The sequence below is a fragment of the Hibiscus syriacus genome, unplaced genomic scaffold (genome assembly GCF_006381635.1).
Source record: "Hibiscus syriacus cultivar Baekdansim isolate YM2019G1 unplaced genomic scaffold, ASM638163v2 tig00011079_pilon, whole genome shotgun sequence".
Classification (NCBI taxonomy): Eukaryota; Viridiplantae; Streptophyta; class Magnoliopsida; order Malvales; family Malvaceae; genus Hibiscus; species Hibiscus syriacus.
Genome location: NW_024062242.1, coordinates 472,227 through 499,576, shown reverse-complemented (window position 1 = coordinate 499,576; position 27,350 = coordinate 472,227). Strand labels below are relative to the sequence as shown.

At 34.3% G+C, this 27,350-nt stretch overlaps 1 protein-coding gene and 1 pseudogene across 2 annotated transcripts; both read left to right on the top strand.

Moving 5' to 3' along the window:
* Window positions 1-15,494: 15,494 nt before the first annotated feature.
* On the top strand, window positions 15,495-17,452 carry LOC120204648 (annotated as a pseudogene).
* A 3,981-nt stretch (window positions 17,453-21,433) lies between these two features.
* On the top strand, window positions 21,434-26,045 carry LOC120204565 (ubiquitin-conjugating enzyme E2-23 kDa-like). 2 transcript variants are annotated; one of them, XM_039204624.1, is made up of 7 exons: window positions 21,434-21,529; window positions 23,031-23,104; window positions 23,738-23,817; window positions 24,256-24,370; window positions 24,648-24,700; window positions 24,893-25,021; window positions 25,581-26,045. In XM_039204624.1, exons 2-7 carry the CDS (start codon window positions 23,061-23,063, stop codon window positions 25,712-25,714), a joined length of 555 nt encoding a protein of 184 aa, XP_039060555.1. In that variant the 5' UTR covers window positions 21,434-21,529; window positions 23,031-23,060; the 3' UTR covers window positions 25,715-26,045. The 2 variants fall into 2 exon arrangements, with proteins under 2 accessions (XP_039060555.1, XP_039060556.1); XM_039204625.1 differs by lacking the exons at window positions 21,434-21,529; window positions 23,031-23,104 and adding an exon at window positions 23,134-23,318.
* Window positions 26,046-27,350: the final 1,305 nt, after the last annotated feature.

Below are 27,350 nucleotides of genomic sequence, written 5' to 3'. Positions count from 1 at the left end.
TTCCGGGAAACAAGGGTTTTACTGTCAATCAGTAGGGCGAATCATTGCAATTGAGTGATAAAATCTTGGTTAAAATATGCCTTTTGCTCCTGTACTATGTTAAACTTGTGGAAATAATATCTCTACTCGAATTTATTCAAATTTAGTACCTGTACGTTTTGAAATTCACGAATTCGATCCTCGTGTTATCTTTGACGGGTATATCCGTTTGAAAAGTCTGATTTGACCGTTTGAAACAAATAAATTACATAACAACATTAAATGAATTCCTAAGAGTGATGTTTAAGTAAGTTTTTATTTTTCTCATTAAATTTTTAAAAATTACAAATTAATCATAAAAATTATAATTTATAATAAAATAATTACTCACCGTTAACAGTCATTAAGAGTTACATAAAGTTGAGTTGGACCATTAAATACTTACCTAGACCTTTGACTGTTTACCTGACCCGTTGATCGGTCACCCCACTAGCATTACCATTCTCCTCCTCCCTCACTCCACCATATCTTCCTACCCCTCCGACCTCCACTTCCGTCCCCAAAACCTTATCGCTCGGTACAAGGACTCAGATTATTTCAACCATGTTATTAGAGAATATATGAACTAGCTCACACCCCGAACTTGACCTGTTACCTCGATCCAAGGTCTTGTCGATTCGTTTTCTGTTCAATAATTCATTATGGGCCGGGACGGAATATAGCCCTTCTAGATTCAAAGACGAAAGGATCAACGTCTTGGGATTTGGTAAGCGACCCATCTTCGAATGCTTCCTCCAAAGCTTCCATAAGCCTGCTTTCTTGCATTGTCGGAGCATTGAAGACTTTATATCCGAGTCCTTCCTCAAACTATAATCGTTTCTTCTTCTGGTTTTCTTTTCTGCTATTAAAAATGCACAATGGGATATTGGTTTCCATAATGAAAAGTGCATGAATACCAACCTCTTTTGCACCCTGTCTATAAAAAATCTCGACTAATAAAACCAAAGTAACAAACTTTCTAGTGAATAAAAGTAGAACTAATTTAAATTAGAAAAAAATATTAGCATATTCTCTAGTGCTAATTTATGCAGAAAGAAATTAAAATAAAAGTTTCTATGATCTAAATTATTCTCGACTCTTCATTTTCTAGAAGTACTCATGTTTGACACTCCTAATCAACACATAATTAGACATACGGGATACGACCTTCTAAAGATCCTTTAAATATATGAAACTCAAAAATACAGTTAGCGTGAGAAACTATTAATAACCATCACAATATTCAAAATTAATACCTTATGTATCAAAAAATAAATAAATAAAACTGGTACCTTATTATACACGTATTGAAACTTTAAAATTATAGGTTTAGTTTAAATATTTAACCGTGATCCTTTTGAAAATCTATGCTTATCAATCGTGCAAATTGTGCTTAAAACGGGAAAATATTGAAAAATACAAAATTTATTTTGAAAGGTAAAAATTCTTTTTATTTAGATGCGATTAATATATTTTAGATTAATACTAAATTCGTAAATTATCAAGAATAAATTTAAATTTTTTAACTTTGAAAAAATTAAAATAAATCGTTGATAATTAAGAGCTTATACTATAATCTATTTTGAATTTAAAATAAAATATCTCATATGAAATAACATAAACATTCCTCTACATCTACAAAATACGAAAAATTAATTCACTCGAGCTTGTACTTTGTTCTTTATGATGAAATATAAATATTAAAATAAATTATTTTTAAAAAATACAAAAAAAATCAAATAATTTCATCAAATATCATGGTGGTGAAATTTCAAAATAATATTTACCAAATACTTGCACAATTTAATGAACGGGCACCAAACGCATATATGGAATTCAAACGTAGGCGTGTAAGGCTTACTGCGAAATGCCATGAATCAGTTATCTAGAAATGACCTTAATACAGCAAAGAGAAACAAAATTCAATTTATTTCTACTATTTTTCTTTCATCTTCATCTGTCTCAATAAAGACAACAAACAAACAAACCGAAGCTTCCATTATGCATGCAAAAGAACCTGACATCCAACCTCGTACAGGCAACGACTCCATTCCTCCCTATTACCCTGACCTTCAAATCCTTCTCTCCATCTCCAACCCCACCAAAGGGAGAAGGGTAGAAGAGAAGAACCAAAAAAAAACTTTCATGGAAAATATGATCTTTTCTTTTTATTGAAAACAAAAGAGACAAGGGACATCTTTCGATGCGATTATCAATACATATCCTTGGAACATAACAATATGGATGTTCTTCGTATCATGTTTGTAACATCCTCAATACCGGGTTAGTGATTAAATGGTAAAATTTTAGAATTTGGGGATAAAAGTAGGATAGTTGAAAGTTCAATGATTTAGATATGAATAATTCCTTATTGGATTAGATGAAGGGTATAATAGTAATTTCACAATAAAGATTTTTTTCCTTCCTCCTTTATATAGGATATAACACGTGGAAATGAAGGGAGCAAGGTTCCAGTTTCCAGAGTTCTCTTCTTCTCATTTCTTCTTCACGTGTGGAAGCCAAGAGCAAAGGTGAGATTTCTTATTAGTTGGTTTTTAGTTGAAATTAAGCTTGGGTTTTAATCATAAGATGATACTTAAGCTTAAGGAAAGCTTAAGTTATCTTAAAACTATAAGATGAAAAAGATAATATGGATCAAAGATTGGAGTTTTTAATTGAAATTTTGAATAAAAAAGTTTAAATGAATTTAGAGGATGAATTTGACTTGTCATCTATGAGAATAAGAAGCTATAAGTGTTAGAATTAAGTTTGACTAACATGGAAAATTTGGTGTGATTATTGATTTCTATATGGAGAATAGAATTTTGAGGTTTAAGATGAAATAAATGGGTATAAATTAGTTTAAGTATGTATATATGAGTTAAGAATATTAAAGGAAGTGAAATAGGAAGTGTGGAGCTAAAAATAAAGTGATTTTCGAGCTCAAAACATGATTTCTGGGCTAGGGGAATCGGTACCCATTCAATGGGAATCGATACCCATTCAATGGGAATCGGTACCCATTCAACCGAACCAGAAATTCCAGAATGTCATAGGGGAACTGATTCCCCCACAGTAGGGAACCGATTACCCCCTAAAGGAAAGTTGTGAATATTGGTTTAATAGGTTCATTTAAGTTGATAATATCCAATTACAAGGTGTAGGTATCTAAAAATTGCCTTAAAATGTACATTTATGTAGATTCTAAGCTTAAAGCAATTCCGGAATATTTGGCAAGTAAGATCGATCAAGGAAAAGATAAGAGATCGGTATTGACTAGTGAGGCCAGGTGAGTGCGTATTATTAGAATATACGTATTGTATATGGAAATTGGACCTGCGACAAGTCTGTTTCCAATATGATTGTATGAGTAGAAGTATAACTATGTTTGATATTGTGTGGATATGTTTTGTTCGTGTTATATGTTATGTGGTATGAATTTTTATGATATGTGTTATATGACAATGATTTATGTATTATAGGAAAAATGTTATATGAGCTATATGAACATGGGATATAAGTTATAGAATCACGAGTTATGTAAAGTACCCACGACTTATGTGTTAACAAGAGAAAGTGACATAAAATATGGAACAAGATATAAATTACCTGAGTTAGATATAAGGGAATTGGTAAAATCAACTTAAGGGATTAAATAAAAAGTGAGATAAGTTAAATAGTATTGGCCTATAGAACAATAATAGATATATATATATATATATTAGGAGATATTGATAGAACTGGTTATAGGGATATGTAAGATAAATTATATGGTAAATATCTATGAAGCCATAAGAAGATGTTATAGGAGCTTTTGATGATAATTTATTAGAAGATTTGCATATGTGATAAGGATGGGAAACTGAATTAGGTAAACATGTGTAAAGGTTATATAAATAATAGAAACATGAATGAGACAAGTAAGTAATGATATGATCAATTATGGGAAGTTGTGCAGTAGAGTTATAAGATTTATGGAGAATGGAGGAAAACTAGATAAGATTGAACTATAAAAGGAACTGAGAATAATATATCACTTAGGAGATTTGGATATAAAGTGATGATATGCACATAGAATACAAGATACATGTTTATAAATATGACATAGGTTATGTGTTATATGATAAATATGAATATATGAGAATAAGAGATAAAATAAGTGACTTTGTGATGGAAGCTATATGACCATGAATGATGTGAATAGGAATAATCTAAGTACTATATAACTATGAGTATGTATCTAGGTGATGTGATGTATGAAGTCGTATGAAATATTATAAGACTATGTGATTATATGAGAAACAAAATAGGTACAAGTGAATTATATGAAAGTGAACTACATGAATGGGAGTGATCTTATGAAAATTTATGATGAGCTATGTGAATGAACTATAAGATTATGTGTATATGTAATTATGAGAAGTCATAATAATAGAATATAAGCAAGGTGTCAAGAAATGTAAAATGACACAAAAAGTTATATAAGCTACGTGATATGTGAAAGTGAACTATGTGTTATGTGAAATGATAAGTATAAAAGAAAATGCCCATGTTATGTGTCTTGAGAGCTAGGGGTGTAACACCCCCAACCCATACCCGACCCGGATATGAGTCAGAGATACTACATTGACTTTAAAACACAACTCTTAATAAATAATAGTAAAATATTTGATCTTATATTAAGAAAATACAATAATATACATACTGTAATATAAGTTTACCAAATATTCAGAGCATACACAACTTAACCCTTTAATTACATGCCAACTGCTATTTACATAACAAAATGACCTACTGCTTAAGTTGCTTCTGATCTGATGGTTGCAGGAGTAATACTGTCAAGCTGCTTCACCTGTCTCGTCTAATTTCTCGGATCCTACGTGTGAAACACTCACACGCTAAGTCATCGACTAAGTGAGGCAATACTAATAACAAGGCAATGTAATGTAATGAAAATGTCAGGATCATATGAGATGAGATGCAAACATGTACTTAATCAATGTAGTATACTTCATCAATATCCATACCTGTAAGCGTATGACTGTAACATTCATGAATCTGTATTAATAAGTTTATTGGCCCATTATAGCATATTGAGAACCTAAGGTATCGGAGTAATGTGAGGTTGTGCACTATGCTGTCACCACAGCTCGTATAAATGCACCGAAGTGCCCCGTAGAATTGCACCGTAGTGTCATATAATGGTGTCCATAAGGACCACATAGAATTCCTTAAGAATCATATACATATACTATGGATCAAGTATGTGTCTTTCAAGACTTCACACATGTTCCAAAGGATATACATATGTCCTAAAGAACCGCATAGAATTGCACCGTAGTGCCATATAATGATGTCCATAAGGACCACATAGAATTCCTTAAGAATCATATACATATACTAGGGATCAAATATGTGTCTTTCAAGACTTCACACATGTTCCAAAGGATATACATATGTCCTAAAGAACCGCGTAGACCCTCTACCCTTGGCATGCCAACTATACATATAGTTCTCATCTACATAACATGGGCTTTTACATTTCACGTAGTCTATATCGCGTAGACATGTAATTTCTTACCTTTTCACATAGCTCATAATTTTTCCCACATATTCATGTCATATAATGCATTTTCATATGAACTCATGTCATGTCTCATAATACAGAATATGCTCATGTATCAAGATATAAAAATCTAGACTTATCACAAGTCTAGAATGCAGGATATTTCTATAATCATGCTATGCATATGCACTCACCTATACTTCTTTGCCTTTTCCTCGATCGATTCTACTTGTAGATTGTTCCCGAACTCGAGTAGGCTCGGTATCTACATAAACATAATTTTCAAGATGATCATCAGATGTCTATGTCTTGAAATTAAGCTTTAATAGCTTACTAATTTAAGGAATTTATATCTTAGTATTTCTTTCTTTTCTTTCTTTTTTTTCTCATGGGGGAATCGGTTCCCCCCCTGGGGGTATCGATTCCCACTAGCATTCTGGAATTCATATTCGTTGAGGGGGTATCGGTTCCCCCTGGGGGTATCGATTCCCCTCTAGTATTCTGGAAATTCATATTCGTTGAGGGGGTATCGGTTCCCCTTGAATGGGTACCGATTCCCCTAACCCAGAAATCCTATTTTGAGCTCGGAAATCATTTCATTTCAGCTCAAACATACATATTTCACTCTCTTTACTACTCTTAGCTTTCATACACTTACTTTAACTAATTATTATCCATTAAATACCTCTAAAACTTATAAAATCTAATTCTCCATGTAGAATTTAAGAATCTAACCCAAATTCCAATATGTTCTAATTTGAATTCTAACACCTTATACTTCTTAGTTAGCTTCTTGACAAGTCAAAAATCTTATTCAAACTTCAAAAACTCATTCATATCAAAATTTCATCTAAAAATTCATTTTCCAAATCTATATCTAAAACACTCATCTTGTTGTCTTAATGTCATATAAGCTTTCCTTTAGCTTATATAACATCCAAACTTCCATTTCCAATCTAAAAATCAAAGAAACTACCAAGGTTCAGATTTTTACCTTTACTTGCAAGCTTCACGTTGGGAGAAGGAAGAGAAGAAAATAAGGAAGAAGGAAGAAGAAATGAGACAATTCTGGAACCTAATGCCCACGTGGTTCTAATATAATCCCCAAGTAATATTTAATTATTTCATTTACTCAATTACTCTTTTACCCTCTTAATTCCCCTTCTTTATAATTCAATCCTACACCAACTAACTCAAATAGATCATTACACTCTTCCATTATTTTACTTAAATCACCAAATGTTGAAACTTTGCAATTTAATCACTAACCCGGCATGGAGGATGTTACAAATCTCTCCCTCTTAAGAAAATTCGCCCTCGAATTTTTTTCATTGCACGAACAAATGAGGGTATTGATGTCGCATATATCCTCTTCACGCTCCCACGTTGCTTCTTCTACTTTGTGATTTCTCCACAACACTTTGACCAAAGGAATAGTCTTGTTCCTCAATTGCTTAACTTCATGTGCTAAAATTTGAATCGGTTCTTCCTCATAAGTCATATCCGGTTGTACCTCGATCTCTTCTGGATTTACAATATGGGAGGGATCCGATCGATATCTTCGAAGCATTGAAACGTGAAAGACATCATGTATCTTTTCCATCTCAGGTGGTAAAGTTAGTTGATATGCTACAGGTCCTACTTTCTTTACAATCTCATATGGTCCAATAAACCGAGGACTCAATTTTCCTTTTCGACCAAATCTCAACACCTTCTTCCATGGAGACACTTTTAAAAACACATTATCTCCAACTTGAAATTCAATTTCTTTCCTTTTAAGATCAGAATAGGACTTTTGCCGATCAGAGGCCACTTTGAGGTTATGCTGAATTTCTCGAACTTTCTATTCTACATCTTGAATTAAATCCGGACCAAGAACACTTCGGTCTTTGAGTTCATACCAATTTAATGGAGTACGACATTTTCTTCCATATAATGCTTCATATGGGGCCATCTTTATACTAGGCTGATAACTATTGTTGTAAGCGAACTCTGCCAGCGGTAAATACTTTTCCCATGATCCTTTAAATTCCATTACGCATGCTCTCAACATATCTTCCAATATCTGAATAGTTCTCTCTGATTGCCCATCAGTCTGAGGATGAAAAGTCGTACTAAAGTTTAAACGAGTTCCCAACGCTCCATGCAAAGATTTCCAGAATCTAGAAGTGAATCGAGGGTCTCGATCAGAGACTATGGAAACAGGTACTCCATGCAATCTAATAACTTCTCTAATATACAGCTCTGCATACTTTTCCATAGAGAAATCCGTTCTAACCGGAAGGAAATGCGCTGACTTAGTTAATCGATCCACAATTACCCAGATTGATTCTCTTTTGTTCGGGGTCAAGGGTAACCCCGAAACAAAATCCATCGTAACATTTTCCCATTTCCATTGAGGAATGAAAAGCGGTTGCAATAATCCTTATGGAACTTGATGCTCGGCTTTGACTTGTTGACATATCAAACACTTAGACACCAATTCTGTGATGCTTCGCTTCATCCCTGACCACCAAAATCGATCCTTCAAATCCATATACATCTTGGTTCCACCCGGGTGCATCGTCAATGGACTACAATGAGCCTCTGTCAATATTTCTTTCTTCAAATCTTCATTGTCGGGTATCACAATTCTTCCTTTGAAATACAAATTTCCATCTGACTTAACCTCAAAGTCTTTAATCTCTTTGTTCTTTACTTGTTCAATTCTTTTCAAACACCTTTCATCTTTACTTTGCAATTATCCTATTTGTTCCAACCATGCTGGTTTAAGGGTTAATTCTGCACAAAGACCACCGTCTCCCGTTAAAGATAATCTTGCATCCATAGCTCGTAAAGCTGCAAACGTCTTTCTACTCAGAGCATCTGCTACCACATTAGCTTTTCCGGGATGATAGTCAATTATCACATCATAATCCTTTAAGAACTCTACCCATCTACGTTGTCTCAAATTCAATTCTTTTTGAGTCATCAGGTACTTCAGGCTCTTATGATCCGTATATAAGTAACAACGCTCCCCATAAAGATAATGACGCCAAATCCTGAGGGCGAACACTACAGCAGCCATTTCTAAATCATGAGTGGGGTAATTCCTTTCATGTGGTTTCAACTGTCTCGATGCGTACGCTACCACTTTTCCTTCTTGCATTAATACACACCCCAACCCGTTATGGGATGCGTCACTGTACACTACAAAATTCTTGCCAGATTCTGGTTGAACCAATATCGGAGTTTCCGTCAGAATTCTCTTTAAAACTTCGAAGCTTTCTTGACATTCAGAAGTCCAAACAAATGGTACGTTCTTTCCCATTAACTTTGTTAGAGACAGCACAATCATAGAAAAATTCTTAACGAATCTTCGATAGTAACCGGCAAGTCCCAGAAAACTCCTAACTTCAGACACATTCTTAGGAACTTCCCAATCCATTATAGCTTTAACCTTCTGAGGGTCTACTCTAATCCCAACTGCCGAGATCACATGCCCTAAGAAAATTACTTCGTCTAGCCAAAATTCACATTTAGACAATTTCGCATAGAGATTTTTATCCCTGAGATTTTGCAAAACTAGCATCAAATGTGTGCTGTGCTCTTCAATGGACTTCGAGTAAACCAGTATGTCATCAATAAAGACAACAACAAACTGGTCCAGATAAGGCTGAAAAATCATGTTCATAAGATCCATGAAAGCAGCAGGTGCATTCGTTACTCCGAATGGCATTACGATGAATTCATAATGACCATATCTCGTTCTGAAAGCTGTTTTCGGAATGTCTTTCTCCTGGATCTTCAATTGATGATAACCCGAACGTAGATCGATCTTCGAAAATACCGAAGCTCCTTTTAGTTGGTCAAACAAGTCATCAATGCGCGGAAGGGGATACTTGTTCTTGATGGTCACCTTATTAAGCTGTCGATAATCAATACAGAGACGCATTGATCCATCCTTCTTTTTAACAAATAACACCGGAGCTCCCCAAGGTGACACACTTGGTCGAATAAATCCTTTTTCTAACAAATCTCGCAATTGATTCTTTAACTCTTGCAATTCTTTCGGAGCCATCCGATAAGGTGTCATTGCAATCGGAGCGGTTCCTGGCATTACTTCAATTTGAAATTCTACCTCTCTATCCGGAGGTAATCCTGGCAACTCAGCCGGGAAAACTTCAGGGAATTCTTGAACAATTGGTATCTCCTCTAAACTTTTCCCTTGAGCTCTTGAATCAATCACATTTGCAAGAAAACCCTGACATCCTTGTAGCAATAATTTCTTGGCAGACATCACAGATATTACATTTGCTAAAGGATTACACATTTCACTGATCACATTAACTTCTATTCTTTCTGGACTCTTCAGGGTTACCTTTTTCAATCTACAGTCGACATTCCCATAATAATGAAACAACCAATCCATTCCCAGAATCACTTCAAACTCGTCAAAGGGTAATTCCATCAGATTAGCAGGAATCAATTCCCTGAACCTTTATGGGACACCCCTTACAGACTTTGTCCACCTGAATACTATGCCCTAACGGATTAGTTACTATCATCACATTACTCGTAGCTTCTATAGGAATCCTCAACTCCTTTACTAACTTACTTGTAATATAAGAATAATTAGAACCCGGATCAATCAACACCAATACTAATTTATCATACAACTGAAAAGTACCTGCTATAACATCAGGGTCATCCCGGTCTTCACTGGTCTTTAGGTTGTATACTCGAGCAGTTGATCGAACTTCAGGTTGAGCAGAGAATTCAGACGGGTTCCTTCCTCTGCCTCTTCCTCGTCCTCTTTGTGAGAAAGAACCAGCTCTTCCAGATGGTGCCGGCTCACCAACAATTAATGGACAATCCCGGACAAAATGTCCGGCATCCCCGCATCGAAAACAAGTCCCAGCAGCCATACGACAAGTCCCATAATGATTTTTCCCACAGTGCTGACACTGTCTCCCTTGACTCGGAGTAGATCTCCCAACACCAAATTCCACTGACTGCGTCTGTCTAGGTCTTGCCTGACTTGCTCCCCTAGCAGACGATGCAACTGATTCTGATCTAGTTTGCGATCGAAATCCCGAGTCTCTTCCCCTTTTTGTTGGTACTGAGCTAGAAGAAGTAGTCGTCCTCTTTGATGTCTGAATTCTTGAGTCTCCAAATCTTTCATTCTGAGCCCTTTCAAGAGCTTTTGCACGATTGATCACCTCCTGGAACGAGGACAAGTTTAATACTATCAACATTTCTTTAAGTCTAGGGCGCAAGCCCTCCACAAACCACTCGCAAGCATCTTTTTCAGTAGGCACAAGCTCAGCTGCAAACCTGCTCAGCTTATTAAACTCACATTCGTACTCATATACAGAGCGGCTCATCTGCTTCAAATTCATAAACTCCTGCTTCATTTGTCGGATAAACTGATCTCCAATATACTTGTTTTTAAATTCTTCTAAAAACAAAGACCAAGTCAACTGGTTGGTTGACATCCTCATGGTGACGTTCGTCCACCATATCCTCGCCTGACCCCTCAATAAAGACACAACTCCATCTAATTTTTCCACTTCGGAACAGTGGAGACCATCTAACATGATTTTCAAATCATTCAACCAAAGATCCGCTGACACTGGACCTTCCTCAGCTTCTCCCTTAAATTCGGGAGCTCCTAAACTTCTTAACTCTTTTGCTACATTAATTCTTTGAGTTAGTGGAGCAGGAGGTTGAAGACGCGTCAGAATAGCGTCTAACGTTCTGAAGAACGTATCTTGATCTTGCACAGGCACTCCTTGAGATGCCTGTTCTTCACCCTGCCTGGCCAGGGCAGGTGAATTACTGCTTTCAGCATGCCTATCTTCTCCCGCTTCACTTCGGGAGCTATTATGTCCGGACATCTAATAAGAATAAACACATCGTTCTATTAGCAAAACAACATACTCATACTATACCAGATCAGAAGTTCTCACTATTTGTTGGCATGTATTCCATTTAAAGACTCTATAGACTCTGGTTTATGCCTAGAATCGGCTAAACCATAGCTCTGATACCATTAAATGTAACACCCCCAACTCATACCCGACCCGGATATGAGTCAGAGATACTACATTGACTTTAAAACATAACTCTTAATAAATAATAGTAAAATATTTGATCTTATATTAAGAAAATACAATAATATACATACTGTAATATAAGTTTACCAAAATATTCAGAGCATACACAACTTAACCCTTTAATTACATGCCAACTGCTATTTACATAACAAAATGACCTACTACTTAAGTTGCTTCTGATCTGATGGTTGCAGGAGTAATACTGTCAAGCTGCTTCACCTGTCTCGTCTAATTTCTCGGATCCTACGTGTGAAACACTCACACGCTAAGTCATCGACTTAGTGAGGCAATACTAATAACAAGGCAATGTAATGTAATGAAAATGTTAGGATCATATGAGATGAGATGCAAACATGTACTTAATCAATGTAGTATACTTCATCAATATCCATACCTGTAAGCGTATGACTGTAACATTCATGAATCTGTATTAATAAGTTTATTGGCCCATTATAGCATATTGAGAACCTAAGGTATCGGAGTAATGTGAGGTTGTGCACTATGCTGTCACCACAGCTCGTATAAATGCACCGAAGTACCCCGTAGAATTACACCGTAGTGCCATATAATGATGTCCATAAGGACCACATAGAATTCCTTAAGAATCATATACATATACTATGGATCAAGTATGTGTCTTTCAAGACTTCACACATGTTCCAAAGGATATACATATGTCCTAAAGAACCGCGTAGAATTGCACCGTAGTGCCATATAATGATGTCCATAAGGACTACATAGAATTCTTTAAGAATCATATACATATACTAGGGATCAAGTATGTGTCTTTCAAGACTTCACACATATTCCAAAGGATATACATATGTCCTAAAGAACCGCGTAGACCCTCTACCCTTGGCATGCCAACTATACCTATAGTTCTCATCTACATAACATGGGCTTTTACATTTCACGTAGTCTATATCGCGTAGACATGTAATTTCTTACCTTTTCACATAGCTCATAATTTTTCCCACATATTCATGTCATATAATGCATTTTCATATGAACTCATGTCATGTCTCATAATACAGAATATGCTCATGTATCAAGATATAAAAATCTAGACTTATCACAAGTCTAGAATGCAGGATATTTCTATAATCATGCTATGCATATGCACTCACCTATACTTCTTTGCCTTTTCCTCGATCGATTCTACTTGTAGATTGTTCCCGAACTCGAGTAGGCTCGGTATCTACATAAACATAATTTTCAAGATGATCATCAGATGTCTATGTCTTGAAATTAAGCTTTAATAGCTTACTAATTTAAGGAATTTATAGCTTAGTCTTTCTTTCTTTTCTTTCTTTTTTTTCTCATGGGGGAATCGGTTCCCCCCCTGGGGGTATCGATTCCCCACTAGCATTCTGGAATTCATATTCGTTGAGGGGGTATCGGTTCCCCCTGGGGGTATCGATTCCCCTCTAGTATTCTGGAAATTCATATTCGTTGAGGGGGTATCGGTTCCCCTTGAATGGGTACCGATTACCCTAACCCAGAAATCCTATTTGAGCTCGGAAATCATTCCATTTCAGCTCAAACATACATATTCACTCTCTTTACTACTCTTAGCTTCATACACTTACTTTAACTAATTATTATCCATTAAATACCTCTAAAACTTAGAAATCTAATCTCCATGTAGAATTTAAGAATCTAACCCAAATTCCAATATGTTCTAATTTGAATTCTAACACCTTATACTTCTTAGTTAGCTTCTTGACAAGTCAAAAATCTTATTCAAACTTCAAAAACTCATTCATATCAAAATTTCATCTAAAAATTCATTTTCCAAATCTATATCTAAAACACTCATCTTGTTGTCTTAATGTCATATAAGCTTTCCTTTAGCTTATATAACATCCAAACTTCCATTTCCAATCTAAAAATCAAAAAAACTACCAAGGTTCAGATTTTTACCTTTACTTGCAAGCTTCACGTTGGGAGAAGGAAGAGAAGAAAATAAGGAAGAAGGAAGAAGAAATGAGACAATTCTGGAACCTAATGCCCACGTGGTTCTAATATAATCCCCAAGTAATATTTAATTATTTCATTTACTCAATTACTCTTTTACCCTCTTAATTCCCCTTCTTTATAATTCAATCCTACACCAACTAACTCAAATAGATCATTACACTCTTCCATCATTTTACTTAAATCACCAAATGTTGAAACTTTGCAATTTAATCACTAACCCGGCATGGAGGATGTTACAAGGGGTATAGTTGGTATGCCAAGAGTCGAGGGTCTACGCATTCTTTCGGGACATAGATGTATTCTTTGGAACATGTGTGAGGTCTTTTGAGACACATACTTGATCATTGGCATATATATATGATTATTAAGGAATGATATGTGGTCCTTAGGGACAACCTTATATGGCACTTCGGTGTTTTTCTACATGGCACTACGGTGCAATTCTACGTAGCACTTCGGTGCAATTTATATGAGCTGTGGTGACAGCATTAGTGCACAACCTCTATAGACTCACATATCTATGGTTCTCACATGTGTACATGGGCTAATAAATGAAATAATATAAAAGAACCTTGTATGATAATATGTGATTGGTTTGTAATCTTTATGGTGTGAAGTGATATATGTGATATGATGATGTGTATATAGCTTGGTTAAGAGGAATATATGCAAGAACATATGACAAAAAGATAAAGAACGAAAATAACACTAATAAAGAGATAATAATAAATACCTTCCATATGATTTACATGTTTTGTGCTATGAAACCTGTTATAAGAATTATATGATGTGATGTGTCATTCCTTGAGAAATGATATGTGTGTTATATGACAAAACTAATATAATAGGTACCAGATCAATTGTTAAATTGGATTACTTATAATGATATATGATAAGAATATGTGAATGGTGTGTGCGTACAAGTGGATAGCGGTTGCATGACAGAATGTATGTTTATGTATGATATAATAAGTATAGATTATGAATGCATTAGTAGTAATTATATGTTTTTATGCCTCACTATGTCATCGACTTAGCGTGTGAGTATTTCACACGTAGGTTCCAGAAAGCTAGAAGAAAAGTGAAGAGGAGCAAGACAGGTCAGTTACTTCTTACCAAAGATCAGATCAGAAAAGATGTCTTGAATTAGATGGATTATGTGTATTGAAAATAGTTGGCATGTACTAATTGATTGATTTAAATAAACCGCTGTGACTTTAATGAAAGTTTTAAATTTTCTCAAGTTTTTGTCATGAGTCAAAGTTTGAAAAGTCAATATGACACCTCGGACTCGTATCCGGGTCGGGTACGGGTTGGGGGTGTTACAATGTTCGTGTTTTTTTGTCTCTTGTTTATCATTTGAAGGCCACGTTATATGTGGGAGTGACAACAAAACCATGAACAACTTCGCTCACGAGGTCGATAAACTCATGGAATCTTTGTCCCCGGTCGTTTCTTCCCGAAAATGGGGAACCGTCTTGAAGAAATACCAACAGTTTAATATTTTTAGATTTGCGCAATGCTATGAAGATGTGACTCCGCTCAATTGTGAACGGTGTTTCAATTCATCCGGGGAACAACTTAAATGGTGCATACCTGCCATGTCTGGCTGGATCCATCTCGATCAATGCTTTTATCGATTCGATCATTATCAGTTTTACGACAAAGGGGTCAATCTGAACTACGATTACGTCGAATGTGGCTTGCCTACGGGTGATTTCAACGATACATACATGCGTCAGGATTTTCAAAGCAAGTTGGATCATGTGATCGCGGAAGTGAAAGAGGCGGTGATGGGGAAGGGTAGGTTCGGGGTAACGGAAGCGAAATGAATGGTGGTTACCGTTTACGGATTGACACAGTGTTGGAAGAAAATCGATAGTAATTTCTGCAAAAAGTTCTTGACCGATGCCGAGATACAGTTGAGGAAGTGTGACCCCGGAGCAGAAGGCAAGGCTCTGTATACAGCGTGCTATATGAGGTATTCAACCAATAGATTATTTAATAATGATTCGAAGACAGAGGACGAAAAAGGTAAAAATTGAGTTGCCTTTTAAGTTGTTCATCTTCATCTTCATCTATGGAAGTTCTTCTTCATGTTGGATCATGATTCTTGTAATTATGTTTTGCAGGGTTTATAAATTAGCTCACCTTTGGAATGGCTTTATCTGGGATTTCATTCCTTGTTCTTTCTGTCATTATTGCTTTAGTAAGCTACAAGAAATTATCCAAAATGAAACAAGGGGTGTGTGTGTATATACATACATACATACATACATACATACATACACAACATCATATAAAACATGATTAAACCATGTTTCTACTTTTTTTATACTATTTTCTGTTTACTTGTCATAGGGGTAATCGACCTAGAGGAGGTCCGGGACACCGGAAACAATACGAGTCTAAATTTCAAGTACAAAATGCTTGAAAAGGCGACTTAGTTTTTCGACGAATCGAGGAAATTAGGCCAAGGAGTAGCAGGCTCAGTGTTCAAAGGAATTCTACCAAATGCTGAAGTTGTTGCAGTCAAGTGATTATTCTTCAATACACGCAAGTGGATAGATCAGTTCTTTAATGAAGTAACTTTGATCAGTGGCATTCAACACGAGAACCTTGTAAGGCTATTGGGATGCAGCATCGAAGGAACAGAGAGTCTTCTGGTTTACGAATACATGCCGAATTTGAGCTTAGATAAAATCCTTTTTGGTAAACTTAAATTTCTTTATGATCATATTAATGGCGATTTGTTTTCGTAGATTTTTTACTGTTGTCATCACTTGATGCAGCTAAGAACAACACAAAGATTCTAAACTGGACACAGAGGTTAACCATCATATGTGGTTTAGCTGAAGGTCTGCCATACCTTCATGGAGGTTCTCAAGTGAAAATCCTTCACTGAGACATAAAAGCCAGCAACATTCTCATCGATGAGAATCTCTTTCCCAAGATTGTCGATTTCGGACTTGCTCGTTGCGTTGCTTCGGATAAATCCCATGTCAGTACCACAATTGCAGGGACACTGTAAGATATTCGATTTCGATGACATGCCAAAATCATAGTGACTTTCTTTCTAATCAATATAAATTACAAATATGAAAACAAGTATGTATGTTGTAGAGGATACATATCACCAGAATACCTCGTTCGAGAACAACTAACAGAGAAAGTAGATGTTTACGCTTTCGGGGTGTTAGTTCTCGAGATTTCAACAGGTCGGAAAACCAACATCTTCTCGGAGGGTTCGAGTTCTATTTTGTACAGGGTGAGATGTCTATTAGTCTTGCATACGAAAGTCTTGAACGTACATGTCAATGTTAACCATACAACAAATAGACTGTGTTTTTTCCTATCAGGTTTGGAAGCAATACAAGGCAGGTAATATCACATAAGCTATTGATCTCTGGTTTAGAAGGCAAGTTCGACGAGAAAGAAGCGTCGACCGCACTTCTAGTCTGGCTGTTGTCCACTCAACCTTCGGTCGCAATACGACCATCGATGTCGGACGTCGTTCAAATGCTAACGAATGTGAATTATACTTCCTCGTCCGAAACAACCTTCGTTCTTAAATGCTAGCGTGATAAGTCCGGAACTAACTTTGAGCGGTTCTTTTAGAATTCTGTCTTCAGCTTTAGATGAACCTAATACATGTTCAGAGTTGTATGGCAACACCTTTGAGAATCTTTGTTTCCCATACAACAAAGAACGAGGCGAGGCCAGGGACAAGTACATTTGCTCGGGTGGTTGTTTAGGGGTTGCAATTGGTAAATATATACATTTTTTGTAATATTTGAATCCAATTTATTATTATCGCTTTATGATTTGAATTCATCCAGCTTTTTTTCTTATTAAATTCAATTATTAATATCACTACATTAAGCGACACCAAATTAAAACAGTCGCTTTAAAATTATAAGTTTTGAGACTCACGCATATATTAATATAACAATTCATAATATCAATGTAATGATTATAGTATTAACATAACGATCTACATGTAAATGACGTTGTAACAAAGAGACTTACAAAGTCCGAAGATTTTGATATAATACTAATGAGCTAACTTAATTTCATCACTATCGTCTAATAAAGTTGGTAAATTTTTTTATCTTAATTTATTTATTATAGTCTTATAAGATTTGAGTTCAGTTTGAGAGAATATGTTTTACTATTCCTGGATGAAGGTTAACGTAACATCCTCAATACCGGGTTAGTGATCAAATTGTAAAATTTTAGAATTTGGTGATTAAAGTAGAATAGTTGAATAGTTCAATGATTTATGTGGAGATATTTCCTGAAAGTTTTTAGTAATTATTAAAGGAGTCAAAGGGCAAATGAGTCATTGAACAAGGAAAATAATTAAATAATAATAATTGGGTATTATAATACCAACGTGGAGTATGATTGAAGAGATAAGTCTCCAAACAATTCTCTTTTTCATCTTCTTCTCTTCTTCAAAATGCTCAAGCTAGAGCAAATGTGAGTTTTCTATTTAGTTGATTATTTGTTAATTTTAAGAGTGAGTTTTGATCATTAGATGATAACTAAGCTTAAGGAAAGCTTAAGTTATCTTAAAATCAAAAGATGAAGAAGTTATAAAATATTAAAGAAAATTGGGTTTTAAGTGAATTCTTGGAAAAGAGTTGATAAGTTGAATTTGAAACTAAATTTGACTTGTCATAGGTGTGAATAAGGAGTTATAAGTGTTAAATCAAAGTTTGGATAACATGGAAATTTTGGTATGATCCTTAGCCTTAAGAATTTGGATGAAATATGGAAGATTATAAGTGTTGGAATGATAGGAATTGTTAAACTTGTTATAGATGAATTTAGTAGCATAATAAGGATTTTATACATGAAAAATTTGGGTGAAGTGTTGATGATTTTCGGATGAAATAATTTATTCTGGGCAGGTGCATCGATGCACTATGAGTGTGTACCGATGCACTAAGATAATTTTTGAAGGTGCATAGATGCATTAAAGGGTGCATCGATGCATGGGAATTTTGAAGCTATTTTGTGTACCGATGCACCCATAGTGCATCGATAGACCCCTAAAGGGAAAATGAAATTTTGGTTCATTAAACTAGCTTGAGTTATTAACATCAAGTTATAAGGTTTAGGCTTTTGATAATCGTATCTGAATTTATGTTTATGCAGATATTGAGCCTAAACAAGTTCCGGAACAATCAAAGAATTAGGATCAAATCAAAGCAAGGCTAAGGTGAGTGCAATTTAAATTGCACTTATGTGATTGATCAAACATTGGCTTGCGATGAGCCAATGATGGAGTTACTATGGTAAGAAGTAACTTATAAAATGTTATGTGATTACTATGTGTGCATTAGTACATAGAAATGGATGTATTATTTATGTTACATGATTTACATGCTTACGTGAAAATACAACATATGATATATGTTACTTGATATGACATGTAAGGTTACATGAACAAATGAGAAATGATAAAAGTCATATGAAATTATCTATGTGAATACATGCATTTGTGAAACGTGTTATATGATATTAAATATATGTTTACACATACATGTGGTATGTGACAGAAGAGAATGAACATGTGATTATAAGATCAATGATTACACGTATATGTGATACGTGACTGAAAAGAAAATATATGTGTTTATAAGATAAAGGATATGAATAAGTAATGTGAACTGTTATAAATGATTATGCCCATGTTATGTGATATGAGAGTTAGGGGTATAGTTGGCATGCCAAGGGTCGAGGGTTTACCTATGTTCTTAGGGACATATAGACTGTTTACCTATGTTATTCGAGACATATGGACTGTTTACCTATGTTCTTCGGGACATATGGAATGTTTACCTATGTTCTTCGTGACATATGGACTGATTACCTAGGTTCTTCGGAATCTATGGACTGGTCCTTCCGGACATTTATACGAGCTGTGGCGACAACATAATTGTGCACAACCTCAATGTACTCACATACCTTAAGTTCTCAAAAGTATATATGGGCTAATACATAGACTTTAAAGAGAGTAAATAAATCATTTGATATGATATGATGTGTGTTCTGTTGTGAAATGATATATGATGATATGTTTATTCCTTAGTGTAGTGATATATGTGTTATATGATGTGTATATGGTAAGTAAAAGGGATTAATGATAGTATTTGCAGATGTATGCATTTTGTTAATATGAAATGTTATATGGTTATATTATATGTTTTATATGCCTCACTAAGTCAATGACTTAGCGTGTGATTGTTTCACGCGTAGGTTCTGAGAAGAGGAAGATTGATAAGAGTTATGCAAGACAAGTCAGTTCTCCTTTCCAAAGATCATATCAGAAAAGAAATGTATAGTATGTATTTAGTAATAAGGATAGTGGTTGGCATGTAAATAAAGGTTTAAATCCGATATGTTCTAATCGGTTTGTAAAATCATATGATAAAGTTTTGTAATGTTTTAAATGTATTTATGTAAATGTAAATGTATAGTAATGAACGGTTAAGTTTTTACGAGTTTTATGAACGTTTTACGAAAGTCACTGTAGCAGTACATCGATGCATAATTTTGCTTCAAAATTTTAGTGCATCAATGCACTGTAGCACTGTTCATGGTATTGTTCATTATTGTTCACGGTACTGTTCATACCATATAGTACTATTCATAAGTATGTATTTTTTTCAAATTTTTATAATGAAGCATAATTTAATAGTATATTATTGTATTCTCTTAATATGAGTTCAAATGTTTTGATATTTTATAAGAATATTGTTTTAAAAGTCAATGCGACATCTCAGACTCGTATTCGGGTCAGTTACGGGTTGGGGTGTTACATTTAATGTCATGAAAAAATACAAATAATCAATTCACTGGGAAGTAACGTTTATTACGAGCGACATCTTTAAAAGAAAAAAAAATATAACTTTTTAAAAAAATGTTAAACTCATTGGGTTTATATAGAGGTGTTTAGGGGTTATGTTCGTTATTTTTTTTAGATGAGATTGAATGTATAGATAAGGTATATGGTCGATTGAGTATAGGGGTTGAGGGATTTAGGGTTCTACTAAGGGCATATTTGATGTTTGAATTTAAACGGGATAATCAATTGTCTGCAGACATCGTATTTGAACTTAAGACCTCAAAAAATAATTATTATTCTCTTAACCACTAAAATCACTTAATTTGAACATCTTCCGTCAAATTTTCATTTTTAAATTGACATTTTTTATCAAATAAAATAAAGTCACATTACGTAAAAAAAATGTTTTTTATTTATATTATACGGGTTAAAATTTTTAAAAAAGTTATATAAATTTATTTGAGAAAAATAAAAATTATTTAAGAAGATTTAAAATTATTTATAATGATAATAAATGTATATTATATACAATTTTAATTTAAATTATTAAAATAATACAAATTAATTTATTTTAATAGTTAAGAGATTATTTTTATTATTTTTTAAGGTCTCAAATTTAAAAATTAAGTCAGAAATAATGATTATTTAATGTTAAAGAATAATATTTTTTAAAATAAATATTAATTTGTGTTCACCCATATTAATAAAAATATTATTAGAATATATTTTCAGCTAAAAAATAAATATGAATATTACATGGCTGCATAAAATTGTTGTGGTGAATGAAACCATGCATTGCCACGTAACAGAAACTTGAATGCAGCACGTGGGCATGAAGATATGACGACATTTTCGATACGGAATATAACATCTTCCTTTTCTTCCCTTTTCTCTATTTCTGTTTTCTTTCTTTCTTTCTCCTACATCTTTATCTTCCTCTCCATTTTCGGTTTTCTGGAAATCTCTGTTTATAGGATTTCAGTCGAAATCCTCTCCCTGAATTTATTTTAGGTAAATTACCCTTTGCTGAAACGCAAGATACCATCGTTGTTTTCATTCGTGGTTTTCTTCTCCTTTTTATCTTTAACTGATCAATCAGGGAGCATTTTTCTCGATCGTTTTTTTTTTTGTAATTTTTGGATACCCTTTCAGCTTTCGGCCATGGATATTAAATCTATTACATTCTATTGAGATTTTAAGTTATGTGAATGAAAATATGATGAATTCGTTTATTTATAATATATATGTGTGCGCGCGCGTGTGTTTCAGATGCCTTATTTCTCCCTTTCAAAACTGTCTTATATCTGATTCTAGTACTTTTTCTCTTTTTCGATTGGGCTGTATTCTCAGGATGATGGGTAGTTTTTATGAAGGATAAGCGAGATTTGTATACGTAGTATTCTAATGTAAATGTGAAATCTAAGGATTGATGCTTTAAATGTGTATTGTAAAGTGAAATGTTGGAAAGAAGTTGAGGCATTATTATCCGTTTGTGGTAATGATCACAAAATTCTTGCTTTCAGCACCGTTAGATTTCAACTTCGAGACTGGAATATTGCATTGTAGGATTGTATATTGATTTATGGATCAAAATCAATGCTAGAAAAATAGGAAAATTGTTGATACATGAGATGAGTTCAATTTGTTTTATGGTTAGAGGGTTTGTGACACTTAAAAGCAGCATTTGAAGTTTTTGCCCTTTTTATTTCCAGTGTTCCAAACTAAGAATTTTATATGCTAGATTTGCAGCAGTATGAATATCTGTGGATTACTGGGAAATGAAGTGTAGACTTGAATCTTCTATCTTTACATATTTCGCATATGGATTTGGATCAGAAGGATATGAAGATTCTAAGTTTGGATCTTTTCATTTGGTCAGTCTGTGTATGAACTAACTTGTCTAAATTTCCACAACCTTGCCTCTTTGGTTCGGGGTCATATACCAATCCAATCAGCTTATGATCTAAATATCTTTGAAGTTGTTTTCCTAATTACAGATATTTACGCGTATCTTTAGATCTTTTTGTTATTAAAAACCATTAAATGTTTACATTTTAATGGTGAACCAGCAGTAAATTTTATTGTTAAGTGATTGAGAGAAGACAATAATCCTTGTTTGAGAATTTGAAATCAGTTGAAAAGCTAGCATTATTTTTCTTCTATTTTATGTTCTTTCTGTCAAATATGCTGTAAGACATTCATACCGCTTTCAGTCATCTGCCTCTGTTACTTATGACTTTAACATGTATGAATCTTTTACAAGGAAAACTAAGCATTGTATGGCCATAAAATCTGCATCAATGTGCATTTTTGGTGCACGACATAAAATCTGAGGGTTCTTAGAATGAAGCATTTAGGTTTCTCCAAGTTAATATGTGCCTTTTCTCCCATATCAGACTAGTTCTTCTAAAATGTTTTTTATGAAGAGGAAGCGTGAAAATGTCCCGTTCATTTTATAAATTTTAGTTTTGCAGAAAATGCAAGAAGTAATTTTATTGTTGATATTCTGCAGGTAGTTGGTTATTCATAATATTGGCTGAAAATGTCTTCCCCAAGTAAGAGGAGAGAAATGGATGTAATGAAGTTGTAAGTTCTCTTACACATTTTACATATTCATATTTGCAGTGTGTTATGCTCACATGATCCAATTTCTCTCTCTTCCGGATTTTGATGTTGAGAATAGTTTGCAATTGTAATGCATTTGCTGAAATAATATTTCCATGGTCTTTTTGGGCAATCCTATTTGCCGTGAAGATGGTAACTGGAATTGAATTTGTTGAATGGGAACATTTATACTCTGATAAATGGACTGTGCAGGGCAGAATAAGATTATAATTTGAATGGGATTGTTAACTTGAATGGCCGTATTCATTAAATACTCATGAAGTTGAACTGTCTGTGCTACTGCTTTGTTTCTTTTCCGCAATTAAGCAATCCGTGAACAACAAATATGTTAATGGTTTTCAGATTTCACCTTTACTTAGTGGCAAGTTTATTGCATTTTGATAGAGCTTCCCTCCCACTTTAACAAGCCTGGTGATAGAAATCTCTTATTATTTCAATTCTTGGTACTACTTTATTCAAATGAACTCTTTCCATTTCCACTACGTGAAAGCTTTACTGAATTTAGAAACAGCTGCTAAATTTGGATTTTAGTCCAGTTGCTGCTTAGGTTTTTTTCGTTTCTTTTCTTCTTCCTTACGTTTTCATTTTATCTAGGATGATGAGTGATTACAATGTGGAAACAATAAATGATGGGCTCAACGAATTCAACGTCAAGTTTCATGGTCCCAAAGAAAGTATGCTTATACTAATCTGTTCAATTTGTGTTCTATGATTGTGTGTTTGATATGATCCATCTCGCGTAGTATTCATATGTTTAAGCACTTCAGGTAGTCTCTGGTTTTATTATTATTAAGAGAGAGGATACAATATCTATCTTTACAAATTCAACCAAAACACTTGTGATCAAATTCCCAAAATTTGCATCCATATAATACTAAGGACCTTCAGGGAACTGCTCCATAGTGTTATATATGCTTATAAATCGGAAAATATATTGTTAATTTGATTAAATATAATATATGCTAAAGAGAGCTTTATCTGTCTCAACACCTCTCTTTTTCTTTTGTTTTATGGAAGGGATTTGATTTTGAAACTTTGTTCTGTTTGGGGAGTTCTCTTCATCTTTTATCCTTCCACTTTTCCTCCAATAGTATCAATTTCAATGCTTACAGGTCTCTATGAAGGTGGGGTTTGGAAAATCCGGGTTGAGCTTCCAGATGCTTATCCATTCAAGTCTCCTTCTATTGGATTTGTGAACAAGATATTCCATCCAAATGTTGATGAACTGTGAGGAATTTACAGTTTCAGAGTTGACTCTTACAAACTGCAGTTTCTTTGCTGATGTTTTTTTTTTTCATTCGTTAAATATCTTCAAAAGTGGTTTCTTTGAGCTTACATTGTCAGCCATATACAATTTGGAACGGTTTTGCTAAGAAAAAACACTTAAGATGCTCTTGTATTAATTGTTAATGGATTTCATGTGTTTCTGATTTTTACCACACGGGTTCTTGTTTCAAGTTGTGACTGAATCTGATTTTTTCCCCTATATTCAAATAATTTGCAGGTCCGGTTCTGTATGCTTGGATGTTATTAACCAATCATGGAGTCCAATGTTTGGTAAGCACCGGATTACTGCCATTGCTTACTAATAAGCTGGAGAACATGTTTTTCTTGATTGACAGATTTACACTGTCCCTGTACATTTTTTGCACTGTTACCCTTTCTTCTCCCACAAATTAGTAAAAAAAATTTCCTGGCATTTGTAAAGGAACCTGAGCTATATACAATTTCTTTTTCCTGTTGCTGCAGATCTCTTGAATATTTTTGAAGTTTTCCTTCCACAACTCTTGCTTTATCCAAACCCTTCAGACCCCCTAAACGGGGATGCAGCATCGTTGATGATGAAGGATCGAAAGCAATACGATCAAAAAGTAAAAGGTGATTACATTGAATTGGTTTAATGAGTGTGTAAGAAATGGAGGGTGGTTGTTAAGTACTCTTTTTTATGCCGAGTGATGTAACTAGGGATGGCAATGGGTCGGGTCGGGTCGGGTTTTTGGGCCACCCGACCCGACTCGAGAAGAAAGGGTTCTCCACCCGTGACCCGACCCGACCCGACAAAAGTAATGTTTCACCCGACCTGACCCGACCCGAATATATGACTTAGAAACCCGACCCGGACCCGACCCGAAATAATAATAAAAAAAAATTTAATTCAATGAAAACAGTGACTTTAATTGAAAAAAATTATATATGGAGGGATATTATTGTAATTATCCCTAAATATATAAGATAAAATTATATATATTTTTCGGGTCGGGTCGGGTCGGATTTTTTTACCTTAAACCCGACCCGAACAGTGCATTTAAAAAAACCCGACCCGAACCCGAATTTTTTTTAAAAAAATCCGACCCGATCGGGTCGGGTCGGACCCGTCGGATTCGGGTTGAGTTGCCATCCCTAGATGTAACTACTGTCTTTTTGTGTGTGGAAGCAGAATACTGTGAGCGATACGCGAAGAAAGAAGACACCACAAAATCCACAGCTGACAACGAGACTGACGATGACGACATAACTGATGAAGAAGCCGGATCGAGTGATGATGAAATTGCTGGACATGCAGATCCATAGGTTACCTCATAAGATATATGGCTTCTATGAATTAAACATCTGATAAAACAGTGATGAACACATTCGTTTCATAGATAATAATAGAAGTGACGAGTAAAGTTGGTGACTTCAACATGCTAGGACCCAACAGGAAAAAATGGCAGTAACTATTGATACATTAAAAATCAAATATTCTTACTAAACACCAGCTTGTATCTTCTTTCCCTATAGATTCTGTGCTAGGTGAATACATTGTCTTGTAATTGTATTTGTATATGCTAGTATTTGATTACATTTGTTTTAACTTTAAGCCGAAATGAACATTTATTTATTGAATTCCTATTTTGATCAAGGGATACTTACAGCTGAACATGCGTAAGCATATGCATATCCATGATGTCAGTCGAAGACGAAGCTTGCTAAAACTTCGCTGTTTTAGTTGAGAAATCCCATGTTATGCTGTTTTCGTTCATTTGATTTCTGGGTTTTGATCGATGGAAAGGTTACTCTTTTACTTGTGTTGATGGTAGACGGTTACAAGTGGTTTACTCCTTTTGCTTAGGCGGAGAGTTGTAGTCGGTAGTTTTATGAAGAGTAATGAATTAAGAACGATGAGTGATGCGTGGTTCCCACTTCCCAGAGAATTCAGGTCTCTCTTAGACTTGTTTAAAGATTTATATATTGATTTTTAATTCAGATCTCTCTATTAGACTTGCCTAAGAGGTTTATATATTGATTTTGTCAAAACGATTTTTTCCTTAAAAAGGTGAGATTTTAAAAAACCACATTAATTTTTAATTTATCTCTTTCAATTGATTTTTAATTTAAAAACAAATGCGATTTAAAAAACCTTTCGTTTCGAAAAAAATTCAGATTTCCTTTATGATCGAAAAAATACAGTTCAAAGAGTCGCCGCCAATCTTTGATTAGGGTGTGATTGGGCACCCAAAAATGCTTTGTCATTTTAAATAAAAATTAATTTTAATTAAAACAACAAATTGAGGTCTGCGTTACCAAAATCCGAGTTCGGGAGTCGGTTACGTGTGGGGAAGGATTAGCATCCCCACAACGCCCTAAATCGGCACCTAATCGATTAATTAACGTTTTTGCAATGAACTTTACAAATTCGAAGTTAATTTGATTTTTGATCCCATAAAACAAAAATGTAAATTTAAAACATTCAAGAACACTCAAACGAATTAAATTAAAATTACCAAGTCATTTTAGAAAGATAAAAATGTTCGATTATTTACAAATATCGAGACAGATCTTAAAGATATAACAACCTTTTCTCGATATATTTAAATAAACGAACATTTCTTTTTTTTTCATTCCCAAATTTTAGGTGACGAATCAATTTTTTTTTTGTTTCACTTTCGGGATACACTTTTATTTTAAAATCATTAAAAGCGGACCTCAAATCAGTTATGACTGCCCACTTAATACAATTTTAAAATAAAAGTGTATTACCCTTAATCCGATTATGTAATAGGTTGAGTTATGCAAATGAGGTCATCATACAATTTATGAAAAAAAGTATGTCATACCAAAATTAATTAAAAAATAAAATCACATATTCGAATAAATGTTTGAACCTAAAAAAAGCATTTAAAAGAATACATGCACATGTTAATACTAATATAAATATACATATATA

Excerpts from the sequence above, each read along its gene's own strand:
- LOC120204565 (XM_039204624.1), top strand. The coding sequence starts at position 23,061 with ATGTCTTCCCCAAGTAAGAGGAGAGAAATGGATGTAATGAAGTT. Across the intron at positions 23,818-24,255 it reads GTTTCATGGTCCCAAAGAAA|GTCTCTATGAAGGTGGGGTT; the intron begins GTATGCTTATAC and ends CAATGCTTACAG. Across the intron at positions 25,022-25,580 it reads ATACGATCAAAAAGTAAAAG|AATACTGTGAGCGATACGCG; the intron begins GTGATTACATTG and ends GTGTGGAAGCAG.